The 27,973-nt window shown below is 36.4% G+C and overlaps 1 protein-coding gene, 1 long non-coding RNA gene and 1 pseudogene across 5 annotated transcripts; 1 reads left to right on the top strand and 2 right to left on the bottom strand.

Annotated features, from left to right (window-relative positions):
* Positions 1–1,252: 1,252 nt before the first annotated feature.
* Positions 1,253–3,276, bottom strand: LOC125779684 (NADH-ubiquinone oxidoreductase chain 6-like). The gene is given in 2 exon segments (XM_049460956.1): positions 1,253–3,143; positions 3,244–3,276. Coding segments are annotated over 2 exon segments (621 nt in total). The 3' UTR covers positions 1,253–2,555.
* Positions 3,277–4,871: 1,595 nt separating this feature from the next.
* Positions 4,872–6,505, top strand: LOC125779351 (NADH-ubiquinone oxidoreductase chain 5-like; annotated as a pseudogene).
* Positions 6,506–14,398: 7,893 nt separating this feature from the next.
* Positions 14,399–20,931, bottom strand: LOC125779594 (uncharacterized). 4 transcript variants are annotated; one of them, XR_007423374.1, is made up of 6 exons: positions 17,142–20,931; positions 15,716–16,806; positions 15,239–15,367; positions 15,007–15,182; positions 14,785–14,950; positions 14,399–14,537 (listed from the first exon to the last, which is right to left on the bottom strand). It is a non-coding gene; the product is annotated as an uncharacterized LOC125779594 (long non-coding RNA). The 4 variants fall into 4 exon arrangements; XR_007423375.1 differs by having other exon boundaries at positions 15,716–16,078; positions 16,136–20,931; XR_007423372.1 differs by having other exon boundaries at positions 15,716–20,931.
* Between the last annotated feature and the right edge of the window lie 7,042 nt (positions 20,932–27,973).

Consider the following 27,973-nt stretch of genomic DNA (forward strand, 5'->3'; position numbering starts at 1 on the left):
TTAATAGGATAGAATTGAATACCTCGGAACTTTCGTAAGTGATAGAAGGGAAGGATTGCTAAAATGGCAATTGAGAGGACTAGGGCGATTACTCCTCCAAGTTTATTTGGAATAGATCGTAGAATTGCATAAGCGAATAGGAAATATCATTCTGGTTGAATATGTACTGGAGTAACTAGCGGATTGGCAGGAATAAAATTATCTGGGTCTCCTAATAGATAGGGGTTAATTAGTGTTAGCAGAATTAGTGCTGCAATTATAATAATAAATCCTACAATATCCTTGTATGAGAAGTAGGGGTGGAAGGGAATTTTGTCAATATTAGAGTTTAGCCCGATAGGATTATTAGAGCCTGTTTGATGGAGGAAGAGTAAATGAATTAAGGTTATTGCTAGTACAATAAATGGTAGGATGAAGTGGAATGTAAAGAATCGTGTAAGTGTGGCGTTATCTACAGCAAACCCTCCCCATACTCATTGGACTAGGTCAATTCCTAAGTAAGGGATAGCTGATAATAAATTAGTAATAACTGTGGCACCTCAAAAAGATATTTGACCTCAGGGTAATACATACCCTATGAATGCTGTTGCTATTACTAGGCATAAAATTAGTACTCCTACTAATCAGGTGGGGGTAAATAAATAAGACCCGTAGTAGATTCCACGTCCAACATGTAAGTAAATACAAATGAAGAAAAATGATGCACCCTTAGCATGAAGAGTTCGTAATAATCACCCATAGTTTACATCGCGACAAATGTGGTTTACGCTATTGAATGCTAAATTGATATCTGCAGTATAGTGTATAGCTAAAAATAATCCTTTCAGAATTTGAATAATTAAATATAGACCTAATAATGACCCGAAATTTCATCATGCTGAAATATTAATTGGGGCTGGAAGATCTACTACAGTCCACGAAATAAGTATAGTGTACAAGCTAAAAATCTGTTTGATTCGACTTCTAATTTCATATGATTATTTTTTATGTTATTTATTAATGGAATCAACATCGAGGATTATTTACACAATATTTAAAAACAAAAATTACTTCTTATTAATAAAATAATTCAAAAATTTAATTCACTTGGTACGAAAAAAGTATAGCGTACAAACAAATATTTCATATTATATGAAACTTATTCGAAGTGTTAATAACTTATATGGTTACCGTTAGCCAAAATAACGCTGTTTATGCGCCTCGGCATGGATTCAATTAGAGAGCGAAGGGTGGAAATGGGTATTTTCTTCAATTCGGCTTCAATGCACTTCCTTAGATCTCTAACAGTATCAAATTGTCGACCACCGGAATAAACTTGCTGCGAAAGTATTCCCCAGAGATTTTCCATGGGGTGTAAGTCGGGACTTATAGCGGGCCAGTCCATTAATGCTATATATCTGTCCATAAAGAAACGTTTTGTTGCAGCTGCATTGTGTATCGCGGCGTTATCTTGCTGAAATATTCAGGGTTCCTCACAAAATCGTTCGAAAAAATCTATTAAGGCGTTGTCTAACAGTTCAATATAACTTATAGAATTTATTTTATACGTTACAAAACAAATCGGGGTTACACCATTATATCCGAAAGCCCCCATACCATAAGAGATTACCCCTTGAAATTTCTCGAATGCCTTGTTTATAGTGGTCGCCGAATATCTCTTCAATATTTGTCATTGCCGTCGGGGCCATCTAAATTAAATTTTTTTTCATCACTAAAAACCACTTTTTTCCACTTGTCGTCCCACAATTAATGCTTTTGGGTATATTGCATCCTTGCAGTTTTGTGCCGAGGTAGCAACTTAGGCTTAGGCGCTCGTTTGGCATACTAGATGTTACTATTCTGTTTTAAAATCTACTGAACTCGACGGGTGAACACTTCAAGATTTAGTTGAAGCCTAATTTTTGCTGGAGAAATGTTTTTACTGACTGCCAAATGCTTTATTTGCCGTTTCAACCGTTCATCAACCTTTGGAGGACGTCCATTTCTTTTTGTTGTACTATAAATTTCGGGATTTTTTAAAACGGAACATATTGTTTTCTTGTTGCGATGGAATATTTCAGCTATATCCCTTATTGCAGCTCCACACTTCCGCATCGTTTGAATTTTAGAGCGCTCAACAAGCGATGACTGGGTTCCGCGAGGCATTTCTAAATTAGTTATTAAATTAAGCTCGTTAGGATGGATAAATATTTTTTTAATAATTTATTTAAAACAAACTCACTTTAAAAATCCTTAAAAATACAGAGTAAATGTAACGTCTTGTCGATACGGAATACTTTTCCTTTTTGTACGCTATAATTATTTCGCTCTGAATGTACAAGTGCGCAAATTAAACAGAAAGTAACGGTACTACAAAAGTACCTGTGCCACAAATAAGTTCTGATCAACAATGAACAAATAGGTCGCAATTGCTTACATGCAATCATTTTCAAAAAAAAGCTTGTAAACTTCCCTAAATTCCTTTCTTCACTTTGTACACTATACTTATTTCGGTGACTGTAGTGCATTATTTGCAATTTTAAATAAGGGGTGCTGGGTTCGTAAAGGTTTGTTCATTAGTATATTTGTCGAAGAGGTCCATAAAATAATTTAGTAATTTTTACTACTGCGATTAATGTAATTAATAGATAGTTTATTAATAGAATAGTGATAAAATTTGTTGGGTAGTTGTATAGTTTATGGAGACTTAAAGAGTTTTCAGAGACGGTTAAGTTAAAATTATATAAAGGTTGTATTTCTAAATTTTGGATAAATGAAGATGTTGATAGTTTATCTAAAAATACGGCAATTAGTGTAAGAGTTAATATAATTATGATACAGATAGTTGTTAATTTTATGGAGAGTGAAAATATTTCATTTGATGCCAGGGAAGTTACATAAATAAATAGAACTAGTATACCTCCTAAAAAAATTAAAAATAAGACGTATGAAAATCAGAATCTTTTAGCTATTAATCCAGTGATTAAACAAATTTGTAATGTTTGAATTAATAGTATTAATCCTATTGCTAAGGGGTGATTTATTTGAATAAAAATTAATCTTGAGATTAGTGTTGAAGAATATAGAAAGAGTTGTATAATTTCAGGAGGTAGTTTATTTAAAATATTAATTTTGGGGATTAATGATAAAGTTATTTCTTTTTTCTTGAAGTTTTAAAAGACAAAATCTTATTTTTGGTTTACAAGACCAATGTTTTTATTAAACTATTAAAACTAATGTTAATGAGTTTATATTGAGGATTACCTTGTTTTTGTTTTTGTTTCTAATCGTAAGCATTTATTATCTATGCTTTTAAGCTTGGAATATATTGTATTAAGTTTATTTTTTCTTTTGTTTATTTATTTAAATTTAATGGATTATAGAAGATTTTTTAATATTATATTTTTAACTTTTAGAGTGCTTTGGGTCTTTCAATTTTAGTTTCTATAATTCGTACACATGGGAATGATTATTTTCAATCGATTAATGTATTACAATGTTAAAATTGATTTTTATAATACTTTTTATTAGTCCTATTTGTTTTATAAATTTATTATTTATTGTAACTTTTGTTTTCATTATTTTAAATTATTGTACTAACTATTTTGTAAATATCTCATATTTTCTAGGATTTGATCTTATTTCTTATGGTCTTATTTTATTGAGACTTTGAATTTATACACTTATGATCAGTGCTAGTGAGTCTGTTTATTATTTTGTTGATTTTTTTGGTGTTAACTTTCAGAAGAATGAATTTGTTTATATTTTATTTATTTTTTGAAAGAAGATTAATTTCTACTTTATTTTTAATTTTGGGTTGGGGGGTATCAGCCAGGGCGAATTCAAGCTGGGGTTTATCTTTTATTTTATACATTGTTGGTTTCTTTACCTATGTTGGTTGGAATTTTTTATTTGTATAACAATTTAAATACAATGAATTTTTATTTATTGAGTAATTATATATTTAATTATGATCTGTTATATTTATCTTTAATTTTAGCTTTTTTAGTTAAAATGCCTATATTTTTAGTTCATTTGTGGCTTCCTAAGGCCCATGTTGAAGCTCCGGTTTCAGGGTCAATAATTTTAGCTGGGATTATACTGAAGTTAGGGGGTAACGGTTTATTGCGAGTTTTCTCTTTTTTGTAGTTAAGAGGTGTTAAATATAATTATGTGTGAGTTAGAATTAGATTGGTGGGAGGAGTTTTAATTAGTTTGGTTTGTTTACGTCAAACTGATTTAAAGGCTTTAATTGCTTATTCATCAGTTGCTCATATAGGAATTGTTTTAGGGGGTTTAATATTTTTAACTTATTGAGGTCTTTGTGGTTCTTATACTTTAATAATTGCTCATGGGCTATGTTCATCTGGATTATTTTGTTTAGCTAATATTACAAATGAACGATTGGGGAGTCGAAGTTTATTAATCAATAAGGGTTTATTAAATTTAATGCCGTCAATAACTTTATGGTGATTTTTGTTAAGAGCTTGTAATATAGCTGCACCACCTTCTTTAAATTTATTGGGGGAAATTTCTTTATTAAATAGAATTGTAAGTTGATCTTGGGTTACTATAATTTCTTTATCTTTATTATCTTTTTTTAGTGCTGCTTATACTTTGTATTTATATGCTTGTAATCAACATGGAAAGATTTTTTCAGGGGTTTATTCATTTAGAGGGGGTAAGATTCGTGATTTTTTTTTATTATTTCTTCATTGATTTCCTTTAAATCTATTGATTTTAAAGAGAGATATTTGTTTATTTTGACTTTAGATCTAAATAGTTTATTTAAAATATTGATTTGTGGTGTCAATGAAATGAGGTTTATCACTTTAGATCGATTTATAGAATTAGATTTTTAATTTTAATCACTAATAGAATTAGTTTTTTTACTTCTAGATTAGTGTTTTTGATAAATGATTATTCTTTATTTTTAGAGTGAGAAGTTGTCAGTTTAAATTCAACTAGAATTGTAATAACTTTTTTGTTTGATTGAATGAGATTACTATTTATATCTTTTGTTTTGTTAATTGCTTCTTTAGTAATTTATTATAGAAAGGAATATATGAGAGGAGACACAAATATTAATCGTTTTTTTATATTAGTTTTAATATTTGGGTTATCAATAATATTATTAATTATTAGTCCTAATTTAATTAGAATTTTATTAGGGTGAGACGGCTTGGGGTTGGTATCTTATTGTTTAGTTATTTATTTTCAAAATGTTAAGTCTTATAATGCTGGAATACTTACTGCGCTGTCTAACCGGATTGGGGATGTGGCTTTTTTATTGGCAATTGCTTGAATATTAAATTATGGAAGCTGAAATTATGTTTTTTATTTAGAAAGCATGAAGAATAGCGTTGAAATAGAAATTATTGGAGCATTAATTATGTTAGCTGCTATAACTAAAAGAGCTCAGATTCCTTTTTCTTCTTGGTTGCCCGCTGCTATAGCGGCTCCTACGCCTGTATCAGCTTTAGTCCATTCTTCAACCTTGGTAACTGCTGGGGTTTATTTATTAATTCGATTTAATGTTTTAATAAGAGGTAGATGGTTGGGAGACTTATTATTGTTGCTTTCTGGGTTAACAATATTTATGGCAGGATTAGGGGCTACTTTTGAATTTGATCTAAAGAAGATTATTGCTCTTCCTACATTAGGACAATTAGGTCTTATAATAAGAATTTTATCTATAGGGTTTTATAAGCTTGCTTTTTTTCATCTATTAACTCATGCTTTATTTAAGGCACTATTGTTTATGTGTGCTGGTGCTATTATTCATAATATAAATAATTCTCAGGACATTCGCTTGATGGGAGGATTGGGTTTGTATATACCTTTGACTTCTGGGTGTTTTAATGTAGCTAATTTGGCTTTATGTGGTATACCTTTTTTAGCTGGGTTTTATTCTAAGGATTTGATTTTAGAAGTTGTTTCGTTAAGTTATATTAATATATTTTCTTTTTTTCTTTATTTTTTTTCTACTGGGTTAACTGTTTGTTATTCTTTTCGGCTGGTCTATTACACTATAACCGGAGAATTAAACTGTGGTTCTTTAAATATGTTGAGAGATGAGGGCTGAGTTATACTGCGAGGTATAAGTGGTTTATTAGTATTGAGAATTGTTGGAGGTAGTATATTGAGTTGATTAATTTTTTCTACTCCCTATATAATTTGTTTACCTAGTTATTTAAAATTATTAACTTTATTTGTTTGTGTAGTAGGAGGTGTATTGGGGTATTTAATTTCTAATGTTTCTTTATTTTATTTTAATAAGTCTTTACATAATTATTTTGTGAGTTATTTTTCTGGTTCTATGTGGTTTATACCCCATATTTCGATTTACGGTATTATTGACTATCCTTTAATATTAGGAATAAGAGTGTGCAAGTCTTTTGATCAGGGTTGGTCAGAATTTTTAGGGAGTCAAAATTTATACAGAGAATTATTTAGATATTCTCAGTATGTGTCTGTTATACACAATAATAACTTAAAGATTTGTCTTTTATTATTTGTTTTATGAATTATTTTCTTGTTTTCATTATTTTTTATTCAAGTAGCTTAAAATAGAGCATTTTTTTTTTTTTTTTTCGGGTGAGGGGGTGGAAAATGCCTTCTGCATCATCGGTGCTGTCGTCACAGCAGTGGTATGTGCCACTTGCAAGTCACTAAAAGCCCCCCCTCTAAGGAACCGTCGCCCACCCTGGAACCGCTTTTGCATTACTTCAGGGTGGCGTTCCATTTTTCTCATTGAGAGATTTACATCTGCGCACCTGCGTCCAGGTCCCGCTTTTTGCTGCGTAGCAAGAGTGCAGCGAATTTCTTCATAATCCCCCAGTTTGCTTCACTCTGCAACATGACGCTGACTACATTGTCCGCGTTTATTGGGCCAACCAGGTTCTCTACGGCGGTGCGTTCTCCTTGCCAGTGCACACATTCGAAGAATGTGTGTTCAGCGTCGTCTTCTGTCGCGTCGTTGTATGGGCATGACGGCTCTTCGACTTTTCCCATTCTGTGGAGGTACTTTTTGAAGTAACCGTGCCCGGATAACAGCTGGGTTGTGTAAAAATCTACCTCTCCGAATTTTCGCCCTGTCCATGAGACTAGATCTTTTATAAGCCTGGCCGTCCATCTGCCGCGACTTTCGGTGTCCCATCTCTGTTGCCATGTTATTATTGTTTCTTTCTTTATTTGTTCTATTGCTCTCTTGTTGTTATCGGATGACTGCTTTAGCTCCCACAGCTTTTTCCTTTCGTATGCTAGAAGGTCAATTGGGGCATTTCCGCTTATAACTAAAATTGCCTCGCCGGACACTGTTCGGTAGGCTGATGCAACTCTGAGCGCTGCAGTGCGGTGCGCTCTGGCCGCTACCTTACGCCGGTTTTCCTTTTTGAGCGTATCTGCCCATATCTCAGCTCCGTATAACAAAACGCTGATTGTTGTCGACATTAGGAGTTTTCTTTTTTCTTGGCTAGGGCCTCCTACGTTGAGAAGTGATCTTCACTACCTTTCCTACGGCGTGCTGGATTTGTACCCAGAAGGTTAGTCTGGGGTCCAGTCTTACGCCCAGGTAGTTAACTGCTTTTTTTGTCCTAAAAATATCCGTAGTCGTGTGCATGCTTATCTCGAGAGGTACGTGCTTGTTTGTTAGCAGCAGTAGCTCTGTTTTCTCCGTAGCGAGCTGGAGGCTGTGTGAGTCGAGCCAAGCTTGCGTCGGTATCATGACCTGGTTCAGCTTTCCTCGCGCTTCTTCCGTATCCCTTGCTGTGATTACTGCTGCGATGTCGTCCCCGTAGCCTATTAAATATGAGTCATCTGGCATTTCTAGTTTTAATATAGCGTCATAGCTGATGTTCCACAAGTCTGGTCCGAGGATGCATCCTTGTGCTGCTCCTGACGTAACCGTTATCTGTCGTGACCCTTCTTTAGTTTCGTACAGCGGTTTCCTGTTGCTAAGGTAGCTCCGCACCACGGCCCTGAGGTAGTCGGGTACTTTAAAGCTTTTCTCGAGAGCGTCGATCATATCTACCCATCTAGCGCTGTTGAAGGCGTTTCGGACATCTAGAGTCGCCAGCAACACTATTCTCTTGTATTTATGCCATTTACGCTATGCGGCTTCTACGCTTTCAATGACGCATTTTATTGCTCCTATGGTTGATCTGCCGGGTCTGAAGCCATATTGCCTAGGGGACAGTCCTCCTGCTTCGTTGATGGCCGCTTCAAGTCTGGGTTTAAGCAGGGTTTCATATAGCTTTCCCGCTGTATCAAGCATACATAATGGGCGGTATGCTGATGGCGAATTGGGGTCTCCTTTTCCCTTGTTGATTAGCATCAGCAGTTGCTTTTTCCACGGTTCAGGGAATATTCCGGCTTCAAGGCAGGCGTTGTACATGTTCAGTAGTACTACCGGGCGCTCTGCAGCGATTATTTTAAGAATTTCGGATGGGATCCCGTCCGGTCCGGGTGCTTTGTTGGCCTTTAGCTTGGCAGTGGCTAGTTGCAGCTCTTCGAGGGTATACTGGGGGATTTGCGTCGATCCTAGAATGTATTCTGGGTCACTAGCCCTTGTTTCGTGTGTGGGGAATAGTGCGTTCACAATGTTATCCATTTTCGCAGCAGTTAGGTCAGGTGGCTTTGCTCGAGCGCCGAGTTTCTTCATCACTATTTTGTACCCGAGTCTCCAGGGGTTTCTGTTTATATCCTCGCGTAGTTCCTCCCATTTTGTCTTTTTACTGTCGTCGAATTAAGAAGATTTAAATTGATTATATATTCGTAAAATGAATTAAATGATAATCTAAAATGTTGCTTGTTAATTGCAATATTAATGAAACAAAAAAAAATCATTAATTTAAAGATTTGTTATTAATTGAGAATTGTAGGCAACGCGCTAGGCTACTACGGCGCTACTTGCATTCGGTACACATACCTTATAATGTCTTCATAAGTATACTTATGTACATACATACAGTGACGAACTAAAGTATTGGCACAGGAAGATACCTCGTCTTTACCACTCTATTTTACCACTTATAAACTAAGTTTTGAATACAAAAAAAAATAGTTAGGACGACTAATTATCAATTATATTTGCTTTAGTTCATTTAATCATCTGTTATATATGTTTAATTATAAAAAGAAAAAAGTGCTAATTATAGCGAAACAAAAGTATTGACACGCCTTATAAAATTAGGTTATTTCGCTTGATTTTTATTAATCAGGGCCACTCTCGCTATTTATACATAAGCAAATGTGTTGTAGTAAAAAATCCAACTTCAAAACTCAGTGTGCCTTTATTTCATAGTTAAATTTGCTTTAATCTTATTAAAATGGGCAGCAAAAAATGTGAAACCAACGAAACTCAGCGGAAAATAATATTATATGTATTTGCATAATCAGGGTAAATCGTACGCTACGGAATATTATTCAACGTTTTACAGGTACTGCATTAATTAATTACATAATTAGAATTAATAACATATTTTATAACATACTTGTTATGTATTTATAAGTTGTAAAAATTTTATCTAGCTCGGGAGCTGGGTTATTAGAAAAAAATAGGCGTAAACCACTTAAAGCAATATCCGAATTTGCCTAGAACAAATCATTTAAGCACCCCAACGTGTTTAACCCCCTCACTCTCCATAGCGGTTCCTAGTTTCTTTCAAAACATCGCAGCAGAAACTGCACCTGAAGAAACCTGAAGAATTCGGGTCGGCTAGAGACTTAAGGATTTTTTTTTATCCAAAAGGTGTTGTGCAATATGGAAGCTAGGCTTCAACCATTATCTCGCTCGCGATCTTTAATAATAATATTATATTTGCATAATATTATTACGTTGAAATCTGCAGAGCTCACAAGAGAAGAGAACAAGGCTGCTTAACTTGGTTTCTTGGACCACAGTTATCGATACACGTTTCTGGCCGTTGGAGTTAAATTGTAATATTCGATTCGGTTGATAACGCCATTTTTGGGTGTTTCGAAGCAGATTTCTGCAGCATAAGGCAACAGACGACTCCCTCCACTCACGTGTGGTGCGCAGGTTGGAAGGGAAGTAACATCAGCCATTCGACGTATGACGGTCTGACACACGGAACAGACTTTGCGATGAAACAGGATTTGCTGAGTGGTTCCCGCACGAGGATTATAGCGGGATAAAGGTTGAGATGACTGATCAGAATAGGAGTTATGCTCTCTATTCGAGGTTATATGGACCGTGGAGTTCCTGCGTTGGCCACTCTGGTGGAGTGGAGGGTCAGTGCCCGAACTAGGTGCAGATTGTACAGCCGTAGAGGTTATGGTTGCAGTGCATTGGCAGCATGGAACCACGTAACTCGTGGTCCACTCTCTGTGTGTCCTAAAGTCTAAGTACGTCTTAATATGCCTCCATCCATTGCATATATTACACCTAACCGAGGTGCACAGAGCGAAAAGTACCTATTAAAATAGAACAAAAGTAAAAAGATATCTCTATGGTTTTTCCTCAAGAAGAACGCCTTCTTATTCCAATTAGGAAAATCTTTTCAATGAAATCAAGAAGAAATCTTCGATATTTTATGTGAATATCTTCTTAAATTCATTAAAAAGTCAATCTTTTTATTTTTAGAAGAATACCTTCTTGAATTAATTAAAAAGTTTGTCTTATTGTTTTTATAAGTTTATCTCCTTGAATTTATTAAAAAGTTTGACTTATTAATTTTAAAAGTTTATCTGCTTGAATTTAACAAAAAGTTTTCCTTATTATTTTTATAAGTTTATCTCCTTGAATTTATTAAAAAGTTCACCTTTTAATTTTATAGAGCTATCTTCTTGAATTTATTAAAAAGCATGTTTTAGTATTCTAATAAGTTTAGAGCTTTGCATTTATTTAAAAAGCATAAGTTAATAATACAAATTACAGATATTACATATTAAGGTTTTCATTCAATTCTAAAAATTTTACGTTTATTTATTACATAAGTTGGGTAAAAAAATAACTTAAATAACTTAACATGATTCTTTTCGTAAGTAATAAAATATGGGAAAGGTTTTGAGATCTTTTCACAAATAATTCACATAATTTTTTTTTTATTATAGTTTAATAACCACATACCATAAACCATACATACAAAAATTTAATGAATTATCAAACTACAAACTGATAAAAACTTTTTCTTAAAATTCTGAAACTTAGGTTTATAAGTATGGGTTTTGTAATAGAATGTATATAATATAAATAGCAAATAAAATATATAATTATTATACACATTAAATAAGAAATCAATAAATTAAATTACCAATACTTCTTTTGTCTTAAAACTTTAAGGCCATTATTAAGCAAATAAAAGTGAATAGGTGGACCATCTAACGTTGTCAAATTTATGACATCATATATTTCTGTAACGGGCCCCATAAGATATGATTGAAACCTTTCTGAAAAATTTAGGCGTGTCCATTTTTTTCAAACAATTTCTACATTATTTTCTTTAATCCTTAATAAAATCCAATACTTCATATATATTTATATTTTCATTTTTAGTTACAGTAACTATGTGGCCAATTTTAAATTTAACATTTGTTCTGGAGGTAATGCTTTGCGCGTATTGCTTGTGCAACTGGTGTTCAGCTTCGAACCGAAATGTCCATAAAATTTTTATTGGCCCCAATTTTTTAATTATTGTAGGATAATGCACTAGGTCAGGGATGGGCACATTTTTAGCCCGCAAAGTTAGCAAAGTGCGCACGGGGGCTAGATGAGGGGAATATAAGTTTACGGAGAGAAGGGCATAACAAGTTGAGAAAAATTGCGAAAAAAATGAATTACATTCCTCCGTAACTTGATGTTCAACGCAGAGTGGTTGCGGCAATACTGACATTGTACACAAATTTAAGGGTGGAAGTTTACTTCATATCGGAATTGTACAGTTGTGTGAACAAAAAGGGGTAAACATAATTTGCAGAGTTTACAGTTTCGCAATAAAATTTGTTTTTATTTACCTTTGCATGGTGGGAAATTTTAATCACTGTTAGGAAAAAATATATATATGTTATGTTATGTATCTAAAAACAATTTTATTTAACAAGAAAACAGCATATTTTAAAACCTCACAACACCTTATGGTTGTTTCTATTTTGTTCACACCACTGTACATGTGATAGATCAGTCAATGGTGGTGGAAAATACGTTGCTCTCATTTGTAAATATGGAGTGGTAAAACGTTGCTCTCACTTCCCTCTTCATGTTTGCCCGCGATGATCCCCTCACCTAGCCCTCAAAATGTGCACTCGTGTCCGCACGGGCTAAATGCCACTGAGGGCTAATGTGCCCATCCCTGCACTAGGTTATGAAACTTTGGTTTCAGATGTTCCTTAAATAATTTTTGGTACGTAAAATTATGCTCTTCAATAATTGGAGATCATTTAAAATTGTATCGTTGTAATTAGATAACAAAATCAGATCAATTAGTCTTACGAACAGAATAAGGAATTTATTTACTAAATCATCTCGATCAATTAGATCACCTACCATGAGCAGTATCAAGTGAGAAAATGTTTTCATCTGTCTCGCGTTCATTTTGAATGAAGCGTTTTGTATATGGTGCTTTTAAATGGGTGGACTTATATTGCCAATTTCTGTATCCCCATACTGAAACATCTGTTTCCTGTAATTCAAAGTTTCTAAACAAAAAAACTTTCTTTCATACACAAAATAATGTAAAATTTTGGAAAAATTATATTTGCAAACACCCAAAAATAAATCGTGCATTATGTCACAAGCAATGTTATCGGTTACATGAAAGTTTGACAAGGAATTAAATATCGAAACATTTTTAATGCCACTAACAACAGGATTGTTCAGTAAAATATCGCTATTATAACTACTTCTAGTTCGTAATGAGTTCGGGACTTCAAGACAATCTGTACGAGTTTGAAGTTTTTGCCTTTTGCATATTCTGCACCAAGAATTCGCAGAAAAAGAACTTACATAGCCTAATGCAGTGTTACGACCAAGATTATCGCCTAAAATTTGTACTAGTTTAAAATGTATTATACAGCTTTTGCCATCTACATTTATTTCAAGGCCATTAATTTCCAATGTTTTTAAAATATTCAGATGTGGTGTAAGGCAAACAGTAAATCCACAATCTTGTAGATCTCGAACTTTAACAAACCCTGCTACAAATATATTTGATAATTTGCAAAGTTGGTACTGAGGTACGCTTGGAAAGTTATAATATATACCGCAAATTTTTTGTTGGCCAGATTTACTGCCCAAAGGATCATTAATTTCGAAGTCATCCATATACAAAAAAAATGGAATCGTTACATTATTTTTCTTTGAATTTTGCCAAAAGCTGCTATTGATGAAATGAGTATAAGGAAGGTTTTCTGATAAGTTTTTCATATTTAAAAGCGTTGCCTCTAAGATCCCTTTACTCTCAAAAAAATTTTTAATTTGAAAGGGAATGTCTGATAGGGTTATTTCGGTTCTAGCTGAGGTTAAAGTTGGGTTGTTATTAAGTATGACTTCTGAGAGTTCGTCGCTAACAATATATTTTTGCGGATGTTTATACAGGTCTAGTTTTTCTATTTCTTTGAAAAATTTGTATTCGGTGGTTAAATCATAAAATGGCTGAGATATAATTTTAATTACTTCCTCAAGTATAGAATTATTTTCATGAAAATTACTAATGGCTCTTAATATTTCACATATTGGGGTTGAAATTAACTCTGTTACGGAATTTTGAATTTCGAATACGTCTTTCCGAGAAAAATTCGTATTGGAATGCAGTTGAAGTAGAAACGCGATCATTGAATCTTTTAAAGAAGTAATATTTTGAATTGGTACTAGTTGATTTGATGAATTAGTTGTTTGAATTGGAATATTAAGAGCAAGAGAATTTCCTTTACAAGCTTGGCTATTGCGAATTTCTATTTTCAAATGTTTTTTGAGGTGAATTTGAAATCTGTGAATGTTATAAAAAATTTGTTTGCAATTATATTCGTTACATTGAAATTTACAAACTGGTGGAGTACCATGTGCTGACTTTAGATGTTTAATCAGCTCTACAGGATGTAAGTGAGCTTTTTGACAAATGAAGCAAGCAAAATTGGGCATTATAGCAAAATTAGATGAAATTAGTTTAATTTACTCAAAAGATTTGCCACTGAAGAAAATTCTTCGGATTTCAACTCAAAAAAATATTGTTCTAAAAATGCCCATACTTGCTTGCTTCTTTGTGAATACTCTATCTTATAAACGTACGATAGTTTAATAATGCAGTCAACGCACTTCATATACGTAGTACATTTCCATTGCAGACCATCGCAAAAAACATAAAACTCTGAAATGGATGACCAATCTGATCCAACGACGATAATTCTCAGCTGTAGTTTCTCCTTTCTTACCGCAAACTGGTTCTTCAATTCAATTATTGTGGGTTGAATATCATTACGTGTTGCAACGAGTGTTACGAAATCTGTTTGGGCATCAGCTATTGTTGGTTTTTTGTCCTTATTAAGCCTCAAAGGCTGTAGCAAAGCATGTAGAAGAATTGTACTTATACAATATTTACATTCTGTAAAAAAAATTGTGTAAATAAAAATTTTATTATTTTAAAAGTGATATTCAGGATTTCGTGCATACGATCCGGCATCATTGCATTTCCAAATCACCACGACAGCGCAATATAAAATTTATTGTTGTACATATACATACATATCTATATGTAATTTGTGATTGCGCTGCCATGGTAATATGGTCGTTTGCATATTATACAGCACGAAATCCTGAATACCGCAATTTCATTTGATAAACCACTTTACCACTTGAGATGTTGTCAATGTGCAAATACTTTAAGAATAGTTCCCTTGAAACACGGTCTTTTATATCTCTATCAAAAATTTTGAGGATTTCTTTATAAAACTTCTCCAATTTCAAAAATAACATATTTCCTTTCCCGGGGTAAAGAGTCTCAAAGCGTATTTATACCTATGGAAAATAAGTTATTGAATTATTTGAAAAAAGCATTGAATATAAGAACTCACAAGTTCATATCAACGAAAGTCCTTATAGCGCGGCCATTCACTAAAAATGCAGCTTAAAGAACTGGCGTTATGGATATCTATAATTCTTTGACCATATGTCTCCTTCCAGTAATCAATAACCTGTTCCCATGGTGTGCAATTATTCTGCAGCCAGCACTTCTTTTCGTAATACTTATCTAAATATTCAGAAATAAGTATATCTGGTGAGAGTAAACAATCTATTTGTTTATACCGCTGGATAAAGCTGCAGGCGAAGCGGCAGTTGTACGATCGGTTGAAAACTTTTTATAATTGGTTTTGTCAGCATTCGTCCAGCGTGAAAATAGCTTTCCCGTAGGATTTTTCTTACCATATTTCCTTGCTAGAAAATATGTTTCCTAAATATTAACTAGTTGCATTAAAAAAATAGACCATGTTACAATTAAATAAATCAATAGTATTGCGCAAAACATATGCAACAAAATTAGTTTTATTTTGGTTTGGCCCTATTTTTATTTATTAATTTTTAATAGTAATAGTTTTTACAAGTTTATCCTTCGTCATAAACTGTACAAATCTAACTTCATACTAAACTCCTAATTTGGTTGTTCATGTTTTGCACAACGTTTTAAGTGTGCCGAATGATTTCCCAAAAATAATTAAAATAGTAAGCAGAACTGATTTTTTTCATTTTGAAACATGAAATGATTACACGTATGGATATACATACCGGATTCTCTTTGGGGAATACATCGCAGATGATGTTGGCCCACTTTTGCATTTCTCCATATGTCAGTTTTTTCCGCCTTTCTATATAATTCTCTATTACGCAGTGACACAATGTATTCTGCTGCTTGGCGTCCAAGAAAACATTTTTCTGCTGAAAATGAAGCACAAGCTGCCCTTTAACCGTACCTTTTAAAAGGTCGGTTAAGCTGCGACTGTCCATGCAGTTATCATACGTTGGCTGGAGTACTGGTGAAGAATCTCTTGAACTTTTAGCTGCATTTAAGTCGTCAGAAATTTTCTCTAACCACTCCAAAATTCGACTACTCGCAGATAAGGTGCTTGCATCACGTACAAGCGGTATATTCTAAAAATGCTTGCATAAATGTACACCAAAGAAGTTATTAAATTATGCTGCACTTACCATGTTCTTCCTCCATTTTCTTAATCCCGTTTAAATGCATTCGCCAAAAAATTTTGTTGGAAACTTTTCAAATAAACAGTCGATATCTTCCCAATCCATTTTTGTTAAAATTATCGTTGATGTCACTCCGTAGTCCACAAGAATGGAGCAAATATCATCATTTAACTCCCATGATTTAAAAATGGGCAGCGTTTCAATTGCATCTAATGTGCAAGGAGCGATACTATTTTCATTCGAACTGAATATATCCATTTTACAATTTTTATAAGACACGCGTCGGGCCACACTCACGTTAATACTGACTGATGCCCAATAATTATTGCATCATCTTAAGCATGCAAAAACACTAGCCGATAGAAATACAGTTATGATTGGCGACATTGAAATGCTTATGCTTGTGAATAGTTTGTTTTTGTTTGTGCATTTGCTCTTTTTTTAACTAATATACGCAAGGCTACATCCCGTGCACTTCGACGCGTATAATGTATGTTATGGTTGCGTGCTCAACACATTAATTATGTTATTGTTGCTTATATTTACATTTCGTTTTTGTTTTCTATTTTCTTTCATACACTTCAGTTACTTTTTGAATTCAAGAGTATGGAAAGATGTCAACAGAAATCAATGGAACTTGTAGCGGTACGCTTCCCTTCTCTTCTCACCGCCTTCTCCTACATTTAGACAGAATTTATCGAACAAGAAGTTTTCTCATTATTTTAAGCAGATAAACTTTTAAATAAAAATAAGAAGATTTCCTACATATAAATAAGAAGAAATCTCTATGAAAATATCTTCGTCTTTGACTTCAGTCTTCTTCTTGGTCCCTGCAACTGATCATAGAGACAATCTTTTTATTTTTATTAGCCATATTTTTCTCTGTGTGGAGTTTGGGTGAATCCTTTTGATGCAGGCGCAACATGAAAATTCTTTAAGGCCCGGGTTAGACTCAATGCCAGCAAGAGTCAAGGCGTTGCTCTAGTGATGACAATCTTATACTAAAACTTACCCCATTTAAACGGGGTTAGATCTCCAAAAATACAGCCCTTGGCCGAATAAAATCCTGATCAATTCTGGTAACGTAGAACCGGCTGTTGTGGTAATTGTATTGCATTTATAGTTGCCGCTGTCTTATGGGGTTTGGGATATTTGCATATGTTTAAATGAGCTAAGCCTCCCCTCACTCCATCTGGGAAAAACCAGCACACCCTGTGATAATTCGGGTGGTGGAGCACGGTGTGACTCTTTCCGTAGTTGTGGTTGGCCGTAGGGAAACGGTCGGCGCAAATGATTCCACAAATATTAAATAAAACAAAAGGTTTCATATAATATATATATTCTTAATATAACAAATTGGAAACCCACTTACCACGTCTGTAACGCAGGGCTGTCGCAAAAGAAGAAAGCGCGCAACTTTTTTAGTTAGTGTTTAGTTGCGCGCGAATTAAAACTTCGAAGAAGAGGAAAAGAAAAGATTGCTCTGCCGATACATACGTGGCAAAAGAAATTGGGCGGCGGCAGGGCCAACATTCTCCCCGCCTTGCAGTATTACTGTAAATGCAGTTTACAATAAATTACTTTAAACAAACTTAACTAACTGGCTTCCTGCACTTCCTCTTCCACGTCTTTGCAGATGGGGTGGCCGACGAGACGAATCGAGTCTGGTTCGGTCCGGGAAATGCCGCTGAGATGAATCGAGTCTCAGTCGATTATTGCCATGCCGCAAATTTGCATCGAAGTCACCACCTTCCGAGGTCGCCGAAACGACTCGAGTCTAACTCCATCCTGGGTAGGCGGTAAATGTGAGAGGCGTTGGCAGCCAGTGCACTTTATTGTACCGATACTATACAACACCGGATATTATATATCCTAGTGTCGTATTTTGGGCGATGAGTTGGCCCATTGCCGCTGGTTTTAACCCGGGCAACATGAGCCGGGAGTGAACGTCCGCTTCCAAGATTAATTCGACTGGTTCTGGCCTGTGGAATTCGTTATCTGCCAGTCATAGGTTGCGGAATTCTTGAAATAAATGGTCTTCCAAAGACCTTACTGGCGTCGGTGGTAACGGACAACGTCGTATTTGGGCACTCACTGTTGACGTCGGTTGACGTAGTTGATAGGGCTCCGAATCCGTCGTGCTAATTTTCAACGAATTTTCCTCTATTTCCGCTGCCTCGACCTGCTGTGCCCATGTCAATTCAATGACATCGTCGTCTTGTTCTTCGGCGTCTGAACTGATGCCATCGTGTGGTGTGGGTTGCCGCAACGTTTGCAGCGTATTACACTGTCGCATTCATTCTTTGAATGGCTCGACGCGAGGCAGTTGCTGCAATATCGGTGGATCAATGTAGTCTTCAGCCTAACTTCTGGGAACATCTGCCGGAACTTTGGGCACCAGCGGAGTAGATGGCTATCTACGCATAGGGGGCAGTTGATTGTTGTAATTTTCAATAATGTTCTAAACGAAAAGAAGGATTATTAAGGTGAGAAAATTAACATTGATTGGGTAAAATTATAATTCTTGTTATCGGCCTAGAAATTAAGCTACATTGAGTTTGGATGTCCACCACTCGAACTCGTTGGTCCAACCTTGGATGTACTTTGATTATCCTGCCTAATCTCCATTCATTTGGAGGTAAATTTTGATCACGAACTACCACTAGGTCGTGTAGTTGGACTTTCTGTCCACTCGTTTCTGGAGTTCCTTTAAATATTTGGCCTTCCATCTCTGACAATGGTGTTGACTTAGAGCCATTAATTTTTGCCATTGGTTTACTAAAGATAGCGGAATTTTCTGGTCTGGTTCTGCCAATGCATTTTGTATTATTAATTTGGTGCGATTTTGTGACTCTTCCGTGGTCCCTGGTGGCAATGCAAATGGTTTAGGCTGATTGCTATTGTGTTTTTGCTGCTGATGATGTTGTTGTTGTCGTTGTTGTTGTTTAAATATAAAATTAGAAATATTTTCTTTACAAAAATGATTTTGTGTTTTTTGTTGAATTATTGTTGAATTTTGTCCGTCGCCTTTGCCATTTATCTTCGGGTAAAGATCTGCTCCGATCAACAAGTCAACCTTTTGACTCGTATAGAAATTATTATCCGGTAAGGGGATATTGGGTAACCTTTTGACAATTGAAGGGTTAATTGATCTGGATGGAAGCAGTCCAGTCAATTTTGGCAGTACCAAAGCTTCCGCTTCTAGTTTTAAACTTTTGTTACGGGGCGAGCCAATTGTGATCGGGCATGCCGATTGAACTCGTCCTGACACGGTATTATTCAATCCTGAAACTCGGGTGCTGACCTTTTTGCATGTCAGATTTAAGCGTGTTTGTTGACTATTGCTTACGAAGGTTCCTTTAGATCCCGAATCGATCAGGGCTCAGACAGTGAAGATGCTCTCGTTGTGACATATGGGCACCATGGCTGTACCTAAGAGCATGCTTCGACTAGTAGGCACATTTCAGACATTGGCATTAATAGAGGCCATATGAGACTTAGTAGAAATATCAGTATTGTCTGTACTGTCGGACATCTAAGTTATTTCCTCACTCTGATCCCGGTGAATCATAGAGTGATGTCTCTGTTTACATTTATTACAATTAAACATACTTTTACAATTTTTGACTTCATGTGAGTCTGATAAACAATTTAAGCAGACGTGGAGTTTTCCGGCATCATTTAATCGTGCATTAGGCTGCTTCTCAATAAATCTTTGACAATTTTTCAAAATGTGCGATTGAGATGAGCACAGTTTACATTTAATATTGTTTGTCTTGGCGTGATGGAAACTGATGGGTTTGGATCCAATCCTTGACTGTAAGGTTGGGATCCGACCTTCACCATCAGCCGACTTAATATTAGGTTGAGTACTCAACTCGCCTTTGAGGTTTGATACTCTCTCAACCGTTTTAACCCGTTTGGTTAGGGACTTGTCTAACTCAACCCATTTTGGGATCTCTGAATCTGAATCCAGAGATTGTTCCTAACGCGACAGTGTATAGTCCGGTAGTCGGATAGAACACAAATACGTAAATTGGCATCCCAGCTATCTATATATATTGATGCCATGTATTTGTGTATTAAAAAAGGGGTAAATATGATTATCTTCAACTTATGTTCAATATTGTAATAGATTACGTTGAGGTAAGTAAGGTGAGTATTACAAATGGATTATTAAGGTAAGTATACAATAGATTTTCTTAATTTAATTTTTAACAATTCAATATTTTTATAATTTTTATAATTCAAAATTTTATAATTTTAATAAATTTGTAATTTTTATAAATTTGTAGATATGTCGCTTGATGCAACACCGGCCACCTTGACAGGATCAATTTCCTTCAACCTCCATTGGAAGCAAGGCCAGCTTGTGAATGGGACGCTTAATTGTGCCCGCCTTAGTCGCCACGTCTGCGACTCGCACCTTGCCGTCTTGCCCTTCGACGGTGGCGACGACGCGGCCGAGTACCCACTGCTGTGGCGGCACGTTGTCCTCGTGGACGAGGACGAGGTCGTTGAGCTGCAGATTGCGAGTGGGGTGCAGCCACTTGTTGCGTTCCTGAAGTCCCGTCAGGTATACTTTGGACCACTGTCGCCAGAACTGTTGCTTGAGACAGCAAACAAGTTGCCATCTCTCGCAACAACGAACTGGGTCCACTGGCACTTGCTCTGGAGGTAATGCTCGTAGGGAGCACCCTATCAGCAGATGCGCTGGGGTTAGTGCCTCGCCGTCGTTGGGGTCCTGGCTCAACGGTGTTAGGGGCCGAGAATTGAGGATGGCCTCCACTTCTGCCAGTAGGGTTGACAGTTCCTCTGCGGTCAGTAGCGCGTTGCCGATTACGCGAACGACGTGATGCTTGGCGGACTTCACCGCGGCTTCCCATAACCCGCCGAAGTGCGGCGCCCGCGGTGGTATAAAGGTGAAGCTGCACCCTTCGTCTGCTGCGAATCTCTGCAGTTCTGGGCCCATTGCTAGAAACGCCTCTTTCAGCTCGCGCAGCTTGCGGTCGGCGCCGACGAAGTTGGTGGCATTGTCGCTGAATATCTTCGTCGGCATCCCTCGGCGTCCAATGAACCTTTTTAGGGCGAAAATAAATGAATTAGAAGATAGGTCCGAAACTAATTCTAAATGTACTGCTTTTGAAGTGAAGCAAACGAAAACTGCAATGTATGTTTTTACGGGTGGTCGACCGCGTATTTTTAGAGTTGTGTATATCGGACCACAAAAATCTACGCCACATATAAGAAAGGGCCGTAGTGCTCGAAGTCTTTCGGCTGGCAAATTTCCCATTATTTGGTTTTGCAACTTCGGCTTGTAATGAAAACAACGTACACAATTTCTTACGGTTCTACTGCAAGCTTCTCGGGCATTAATTAGCCATATGCGTTCTCGAAGAAGCGCAACCAACGCTTTAGCCCCAGCGTGGTGATTTCGAATATGCAGGAACCGTAAATACGTTATAACGAAGTGCGAACTTTTATTTAATAAAAGCGGAAATTTGGCATCGTATGGGAGAGGTGCATTTAATAAGCGACCTCCTACTCGGATTAGTTTGAACGACAGCGACTTATCCGAGTACTCATGCAAAAACGGGTTGAGTTTTTGCAAGTTTGCGGGTAGGGTGGTGCCTTTCTGCAATTTTTGAATAACATCCGAAAATTCTGAATGTTGGACCACCTGTGCAATTTTTAGAAAGCTCAAGTTTAGCTCTTCTGAAGTCAGATCTTGGCCCCTGGAGGAATTTGGTGGTCGCCTGATCCATCGTAATATATATGCGACCACACGAAGCAATTTTTTATGAGAAGAGAATTTTTCAATGAGGTCTAATATTGAATTTTTCTCAGCAGTCGAAATTAATGTAAATGTGGTTTTCTTCTTCTCTAATGCTTCGTCTTCTGGTGAGAGCTGGAAGTGGTTATTAATTGGCCATAATGCAGGGTCTTCTAGGAGGAACTGTGGACCGCAAAACCATATTGAATTATTCAATTCATCCACGTTACAACCCCGAGACACTTGATCCGCAGGATTTTGTTTCGTTGGCACATGTCGCCAATGTACTTTTTCAGTCAACTCTTGGATTTCGGACACTCTGTTTGCGACGAAGGTTTGTAGTGAAGATGGATGTGTTTTAATCCAATGTAAAACGATTTCAGAGTCTGTCCAAAATGTTATATTTTCGAAATGTCGACTCAACATAGGCGCTACTCTTGACCATAATTTCGAAAGAAGATGTGCTGCCGAGAGCTCAAGACGCGGAAGAGATTTGGTCTTCAGCGGAGCCACTCTAGACTTTACAGTAAGCAGCATGCATTTAATACCACTAGCAGATTGGCTTCGTATGTATATGCAGCATCCGTACGCCCTTATTGAGGCGTCGGAGATGCCATGTATTTGGCAGATGGCACTCGACTCAACGTTTACGTAACGAGGAATGCTTATAGATGAGAGCTGCATTAGGTTGGCTTTAAAGTTCTGCCAGCTAGTGTCAAGGCGCAATGGAATCGACTCATCCCAATCTAGTTTTTGGATCCAAAGCTCTTGCAATAAGATTTTTGCTTTGGTAACTAGTGGGGCTAGTAATCCAAGAGGATCGAAAAGGCGAGCAGAAACTGACAATATGTTTCGTTTAGTGGCTCGCAGATCATTAAAATTGTCATCTAAAACAAATCGAAACAAATCCTCTTTCGGCAACCAATGGATTCCTAACGTTTTAGTGGAACTTTTGTCATTGAAGCTTAATGACTTTTCAGTGCAATCACTGTCGAAAAATTTAGGGTGGTTCGAAAACCACTTCGTTAAGGAGAATCCTGCCGAGTTTAATATTTTAATTACCTCACTTCTCAAAAGATCTAGAGACTCAAAACTTTCGGACCCTGTTAATAAATCATCAACATAAAAGTCTCTTTTGATGGCCAATGAACCGAGTGGATATTTCATTGTATTGGTATCACTGAGCATTTGCAAACACCGTGTTGCGAGAAATGGAGCAGGCGCAGTGCCGTATGTTACGGTGTTAAGACGAAAAATTTGAATTTGCTCAGAAGGATGCTCTCTCCACACAATAAGCTGACAATTTCTGTCTTCTTCATGCATAATTATTTGACGGTACATTTTAGTAATGTCCGCTGTTAATGCATACTTATGTAAGCGAAAACGAAGAAGAGTTGAGTATAACTCTTCTTGGATGGTTGGACCTACCATCAAAAGTTCATTCAACGCTATTTGAGTTGAAGATCGACTCGAAGCATTAAATACAACACGTAATTTGGTTGTTGTGCTCTCGGGCCTTAAAACGCATTGATGCGGAATGAAGTAGTGTGGCTCACTCGGGATCTTATTGTTCGTTGGGCTCATGTGACCCAAGGCTCTATATTCATTCATAAAGTCCAGATACATTTTACGAAGTTCTGGATCTTTTAATGTCCTTCTCTCCAGGGCCTGAAACCGCCGAACTGCGGTTTCATAGGAGTGACCGAGTAACTTACGGTCAGCTTTAAAAGGCATTCTGACTTGAAGCCGTCCTGAAGGCAATACTTGAGTAGTATTAACGAAAAAATTTTCACACTGTTGTTGCTCTGGTGTGAATTTGATGCCATTTGATTCTGAAGGTAATTCTTCTAGAGCCCAAAATTTTTGGACTACTGAATCGATTGACGTTAAGTCTTCTTCAGCTTGGCATAGTGTGCTATGTAATCTGGGAGGAGAACTTATATTACTGGCGTATTTGCCAGATACAATCCATCCTAAATGGGTTTTCTGAAGTGTTGGTTGGTTAGGACCATTTTTAATTTGGCCAACAGCTAAAAGGTCGAAAAATGTTTCAGCACCCAATAGGATATCCACTTTTTGGATTTGTGGAATTCTGGGTCCGCCAATTCAATATTGTGCGGAATTTGCCAGCCATTAACATTGATGTTATGGTCTGGATGATTTGCCGAAATGCATCGCATTATCCAGAAATCCGCCGAAAATTCAAAATTATTTAACCGCGACTTGACAAACGCGCTTAGTTTAGACCCCACTTTTGTATTGGAATTGCCAATTCCAATTACGCTTAATGTTTTGTGCTGACATCGAATCCGCAACTTTTGTGCCAAGTCCTCCGTCATAAAGTTGACCTGGGAGCCTGAGTCCAGCAAGGCTCTCGCAGGCAGGTAATCTCCGCAGCTGGTCCTCACTAGAATTACTACTGTTGCCAACATGACCCGATCCGGCATACTGGCTGTATGCATGGCATGTGTGGTTGATGGTTGCGGATGAGGTACAGCGGGGAAGGACACTGGATACTGGTGCAACAGCGAGTGATGGGATCGATTGCATATGCGGCAACGCTCTGCTCTGCATTTGGAAACCGTGTGACCCTTACGCAAACAATTTATGCATAAGGGCACCGATTTCACGAACTCGAACCTTTGCTGCACCGGAAGCGCCTTGAAGGTGGGGCAGGCAGTCAAATGGTGATCCCTCGATTTGCACTGTTGGCAAAGAGGCTGCCTCGTATTTGCAGCAACCAGCGCCGATTTGGTCCTGTCTATCTGTTGTTGTTTCCCATGATGCGCACTGCTTGTAGGTATGGGCTTCGTCCTAGAGTGTGATGCTCCTTCCGCTGGCAGCTGCTGGTATCTTCGATTTAAGGTGGCCTCACAGTCCTTCCACAGTGGCAGTTTGTCATAGTCCAGCGCTTCTTCCCATTTGGATCGGGTGGCAGGGTCAACCTTTGTCATTACAATATGTATGATAATTCCGTTCGTTATTTGTTTTTCATCGCCCAGCGATAGCAATGAATCATATACCGCGGACACTTCGTCAATCATTGAACGCAAGGAAGGCGCAGAAGGCTTTGGGATTGTTGGCAGCTCAAAAAGTTTAGATATTGTATTGAAAAATATCAAACATTTATTATCATAAACTTTTTTGAGACTTGCCAACGCTTTCGGATAATTTTCATCCGACATCTGAAACGCTTTAACTGTTCCCAAAGCCTCTCCAGATAGACAATTAACCAAATGGTTAAATTTTTCAATATCTGGGATATTTGGATCGTTATGAACCAAACTCTCGAACAAACTCATAAAATTTTTGAACTCTGAATATTCTCCCTTGAATTTCGGCAAATTCATTTTAGGGAGCCTTGAGCTGTGAGAAGCTACGAAAGAGGTTTCGGCAAGTGAATTTTTATTTTTTGCTAAAATTGACTTAATTATGGACTTCGTTTCAACGATTATGCCCTCTAACTCCCCTCGGGCCATGTCGTCCTCATCAATTTCTTCAATCTTTGATTGGCATTTCATTAATTTTTCACTATGTGAATTTAATATATCGAGACGACATTCCAATTCTATTGGATCTAAAGACATAGTCTTTTCGAGAAGGCCCGTTTTAATGCGCAAAATACTACTTTTCGCAACCGTTCTCTGACGTCTTAACGATTTTAAGTCCGTCAACTCCTTACTTGGAGACAGGTTTGCGAGAGTTGGCTTTGGCTTGCTCATTTTCCGAAAAAAGACTATAACGGTTGGCAACAAATATACTGAGAATCGATAACGAAAACGAAAAATAAATGTTGATTCCCAAATATACGAAAGCCAAACTAATAACAATAAAAGTCGGCAACAAATATATTTGGAATCGGTGACGAAAACGAAAAAAATAATATCGATTATCAAGTATACGAAAGCCAAACCGATAAATGCGCAAAATGAGCAATAGCACAAAAAAGTAATTTAATCGGAAAATGTCCGAACGAAAATCGACAAAAATTGCGAAAAAACGACCGATAATTCCAAACGCGGTTCGAAAAAATTGCGAAAAAATATATAATAATTTAATTTTGAAATAAGAATTTTATCACCTTTATTTCAAAATAAAGGGCTACCGCAAAATCCCAAAATTCCTTTGATTCACTTCAAATTTATACATTTAGATGTAAACATACGTGGGGTTCAATTGTATAATATATAATATATGTATATATTTTTATATATGTGTGTATGTAAGAATGTCAATATAGTGAAAAAAAGGGAGAGCCAAAAATTGAAAGTGTGCACTTTGTTGTTTATTTGAATTTTCGTTTGTTTGCACCACTTTCAATAATCCGCACTCGTTACCTGGTGCGTCGGCTGTTTGCCGGCGCTCACTTCCCTTTTGCACAGAATGCAGCGGCAGCTCATTCCCACGACGGCAGCGGCGTTGATGGCAGCAGCGGGTTGATGGTAGTAGCGACGATGGCAGCAGCGGCGACGATGGTAGCAGCGGCAGAGTGATGGCAGCGACAGAGTGATGGCAGCGACAGAGTGATGGCAGCGGCAGAGTGATGGCAGCGACAGAGTGATGGCAGCGGATTGATGGCAGATGTAGCAGTATTAGAGATGAAAACGTTACGTTCTGTTTTCCTCTATTGCGGCACTGGACACGGCACTTTTAACACAACGGACACTTAGTGGCAATTGCGGTTTTAGCGGTTTTTTTTTTTTATATTAGCGTTAGACCGGCACTTTTGTCACGAAACTGTTCAAACACTTTGGTAGAACTTTTTTGGAACTCACTGTTGGTGTGTTAACACAGCCACCGCTTCCTTATGCCCACAATATATTTGTATGTTTTTCTTGCTTGTTTCTTTTCCACTATGCACTTGCACTCTCTTTAATTTGTTAGTATTTACATATATGTAATCTCTTTTAATCTCTTTTTTTTTTCGAAATTTGGTAGCACAGGTAAGTTTTTGCACACACTCTTTATCACGTATGTCTGTATGTAATTTTGTATGTATATTTTAATATTAATTTTCCCTTTTTTTTTACAATTTCTTTTGTTTAGTTTTTAAAGATTTTCTGCTGCACACTTCACTTCACTCACTCGAATGTAGATATAAATATATGTATGTATTTAAATTTTGTTTTGTTAGGAATCACTCCACTTTAAAGTAACACCTTTACTTTAACGTAAGTATATATGTACGTTAGTATTACTTTTTGTTTTTTAGGTTAGTATATATTTTGCTTTTTCAGCTTTTTTTCTTTTAACGTGTTTAAATATATGACACGAGTGTTATATTATATATATTTTTTATACTTATTTGGTCACCACTTTCACTTCGCGGAAAGCCGAACACCGAAAACCGAGATCCGAAAGAAATTAAAGACAGGTAATTGGTTCGAAAGAATTATTAATTAATGCACTTATTATATTTTTTTTTTTTTTTTTTTTTTTAACTTGCCACTTCACTTAACCGTGAGAACCGAAGATCCGAAAACCGAAAACGACATTTGGCAATTGGTTGCGAAAAAGATATTTTATATTGTATGTAGTTATTTTAATTTTCTAATCACGCTCATGTCCCTGCTCGGGCGCCATGAAAAGTTTCAAGTGTTTTTGAAACACGATAAATAGTTAGGGATGCGCAATTTTAAATCACCCCAATTACCTGTCGCGAAAAATACTTATAAATTGTCCGGTAACGAAAAAGCGTGCGTTCGGTTCAACGGTTCGAAAAACAATAGCTTCTTTATTTCACTTAATCTAATTGCTAAGCCTAACTTAAAACTAACGGCTTAAAGTAGTGGTAATCTAAATATGTATTAAAAAAGGGGTAAATATGATTATCTTCAACTTATGTTCAATATTGTAATAGATTACGTTGAGGTAAGTAAGGTGAGTATTACAAATGGATTATTAAGGTAAGTATACAATAGATATTCTTAATTTAATTTTTAACAATTCAATATTTTTATAATTTTTATAATTCAATATTTTATAATTCATTTATTAATTTTATTTTAGGTATAAATTTGTAGATATGTCGCTTGACGCAACAGATTCTGTTAAAAGGTGCGGGAGCTTGA

This window comes from Bactrocera dorsalis, chromosome 6 (genome assembly GCF_023373825.1).
Source record: "Bactrocera dorsalis isolate Fly_Bdor chromosome 6, ASM2337382v1, whole genome shotgun sequence".
NCBI classification, from domain to species: domain Eukaryota; kingdom Metazoa; phylum Arthropoda; class Insecta; order Diptera; family Tephritidae; genus Bactrocera; species Bactrocera dorsalis.